The following is a 1,979-nucleotide window of genomic DNA, read 5'->3' as shown; positions in this document are numbered from 1 at the left end:
CCCCCCCACCTGCATGCTGTCGCCCTGGTGCAGGCTGTGGTTCTGGCCCTGCTCCACCAGCTCCAGCAGCACCTCGCCCCGCAGCACGCGCACGCTGGTGTTGCCCAGGTCCTCGCTGACAAAGTTCTCCAGGTGCAAACCTGCAGCGGGGCCGCGGGCTCAGGCGGCGTTGAGTGGGGGGGGACATCCCCTGCCCCCAGCCCCATCCAACCCAACTCTGCTCAACCCAACCCCATCCCATCCAACTCCACCCTGATCCCACCCAAACCCATCCCAGCGCCACCCATCCCCCCCCACCCCATCCCAATCCCATCCGATCCAACTCCATCCCTACCCCATCCAACCCCCCCAGTCCAACTCCATCCCACACCTCTACTCCATCCCATCACTGTCCAACCCAACCCCGTCCAGCCACCCCAACTTCATCCCGGTCCCCCCCACCCCATCCCAACTCTAATCCAACTACCCCCACCCAACCCAACCCCACCCAACCATCCCAACTCCATCCCAGTCCCACCCAATCCCATCCAATCCAATTCAACCCACCCCCACCCTGACCCCATCCAACCCAACCTCATCCCAATCCCATCCAATCCAACTCCATCCAACCACCTCCACCGCATCGAGTCATCCCAACCCATCTCCAACCCAACACCACCCAACCATCCCAAATCCAAACCAATCCCACCCAACTACCCAACCCAATCCCATCCAATCCAACCCCGTCCAATCATCCCAATCCCATCCAACCATCTAATCCCACCCAACCCCATCTAACCAACCCATCCCAATCCCATCATCCAACCAACCCAACCCATTCCAATCCCATCCACCCACCCAATCCAACCCCACCCTCTCCCACCCCATCCAATGATCCCAGCCCCATCTTGATCCTATCCAACTTCATCCAACCCAATCTCACTCAACCATCCAATCCAACTCCATCCCATCCCCTCCCACCCCATCCAATCATCCAACCCTGTCCAACCCAACACCACCCAACCTCCCAGCCCCGCCCCACCCCCATCCAACCCAACCACCACTTTCTGGTTGGGCTTAAAATCACTGGGGCGGGAGAAGAGCCCTCTGCTCTCCTACCGGGGAAGTCAGCGATGAAGACCACGTCCGTGTGTCCGTCCAGGCCGCTCTCCAGCTCCTGCAGCTTCTCCCTCCACGGCGACAGCTCCAGCAGCAGCGGCAGCACCCACGGCGTGGGGTGCCACGGGGACCACTCCGCCCGCACCAGGTCCACCCGTGGGTCCACCAACCTGCGGGGTCACCAGTGGGGCCAGCTCCCCAGTGAGCCCTCCCAGCGTCCCCATACATGTCCCCACCCCACAGGAGCCCACTGGCGCCCCCATATGTGTCCCCACTGATGTCCCCATGCCCCAATGTCCCCCTATGCGTTTCATCCCCATTGGATGCGGTGATGGGGTCAGCGCCCCACCCTTGCATGTGCCCCCACCTCTGCTGGAAGCGGTCGTTGATGGACACCCAGATGTCGAAGTAGATCTGGGGCTGGGACACGTTGTACTGGGGCAGGATGCGGCTCAGGCACAGCGAGTACTGCTTCAGCATGTCGGCGTGGTCCTTCCAGCGCCGGGTCTGCGTGAACACCTGCGGGACCCCCCCCTCCGTCAGCGGGCAAGTGGGGTGCAGGCCCCCGCTCCCCACCCCCCAGCTTCCCCCACCCGTGGGGCCGCACTCACCCCTGGCTTCAGGTAGCCCACCTCCCCGGTGAGCCCATCCCGGTACGTGATCTTGACGTGCTGGTGGAAGCGGGAGTGCACCATCATGTCCCACGAGTACCCGTAGAGCCCGTTGGTCCAGCTGTTGTAGCCCTGGGGGGGAGGAGGGGGGGGCATGGCAGGGGATGGCGTTGTGCCTGCCCCATGGTGACCCCCAGCAGTGTCCCCCCGTCCTTATGTGCCCCCCACCAATGCCCCATGTGCCCCCCAGCAGTGTCCCCACGCCCCTGC

The 1,979-nt window shown here is 63.5% G+C and overlaps 1 protein-coding gene across 1 annotated transcript in view; it reads right to left on the bottom strand.

The window, feature by feature from the left end:
- The window catches only part of GGCX (gamma-glutamyl carboxylase), a gene marked incomplete at both ends in the record, with an annotated part of 4,277 nt that continues 2,304 nt past the window's right edge, over positions 7-1,979 (bottom strand). The window contains 4 exon segments of the mRNA XM_021375036.1: positions 7-140; positions 1,099-1,268; positions 1,466-1,617; positions 1,710-1,841. Coding sequence (XP_021230711.1) covers positions 7-140; positions 1,099-1,268; positions 1,466-1,617; positions 1,710-1,841 — 588 coding nt within the window.

The sequence above is a fragment of the Numida meleagris genome, chromosome 21, assembly GCF_002078875.1.
Source record: "Numida meleagris isolate 19003 breed g44 Domestic line chromosome 21, NumMel1.0, whole genome shotgun sequence".
Classification (NCBI taxonomy): domain Eukaryota; kingdom Metazoa; phylum Chordata; class Aves; order Galliformes; family Numididae; genus Numida; species Numida meleagris.
Note: the sequence above shows the minus strand (reverse complement) of the source record. Positions and strands in the feature narration are given on the sequence as shown.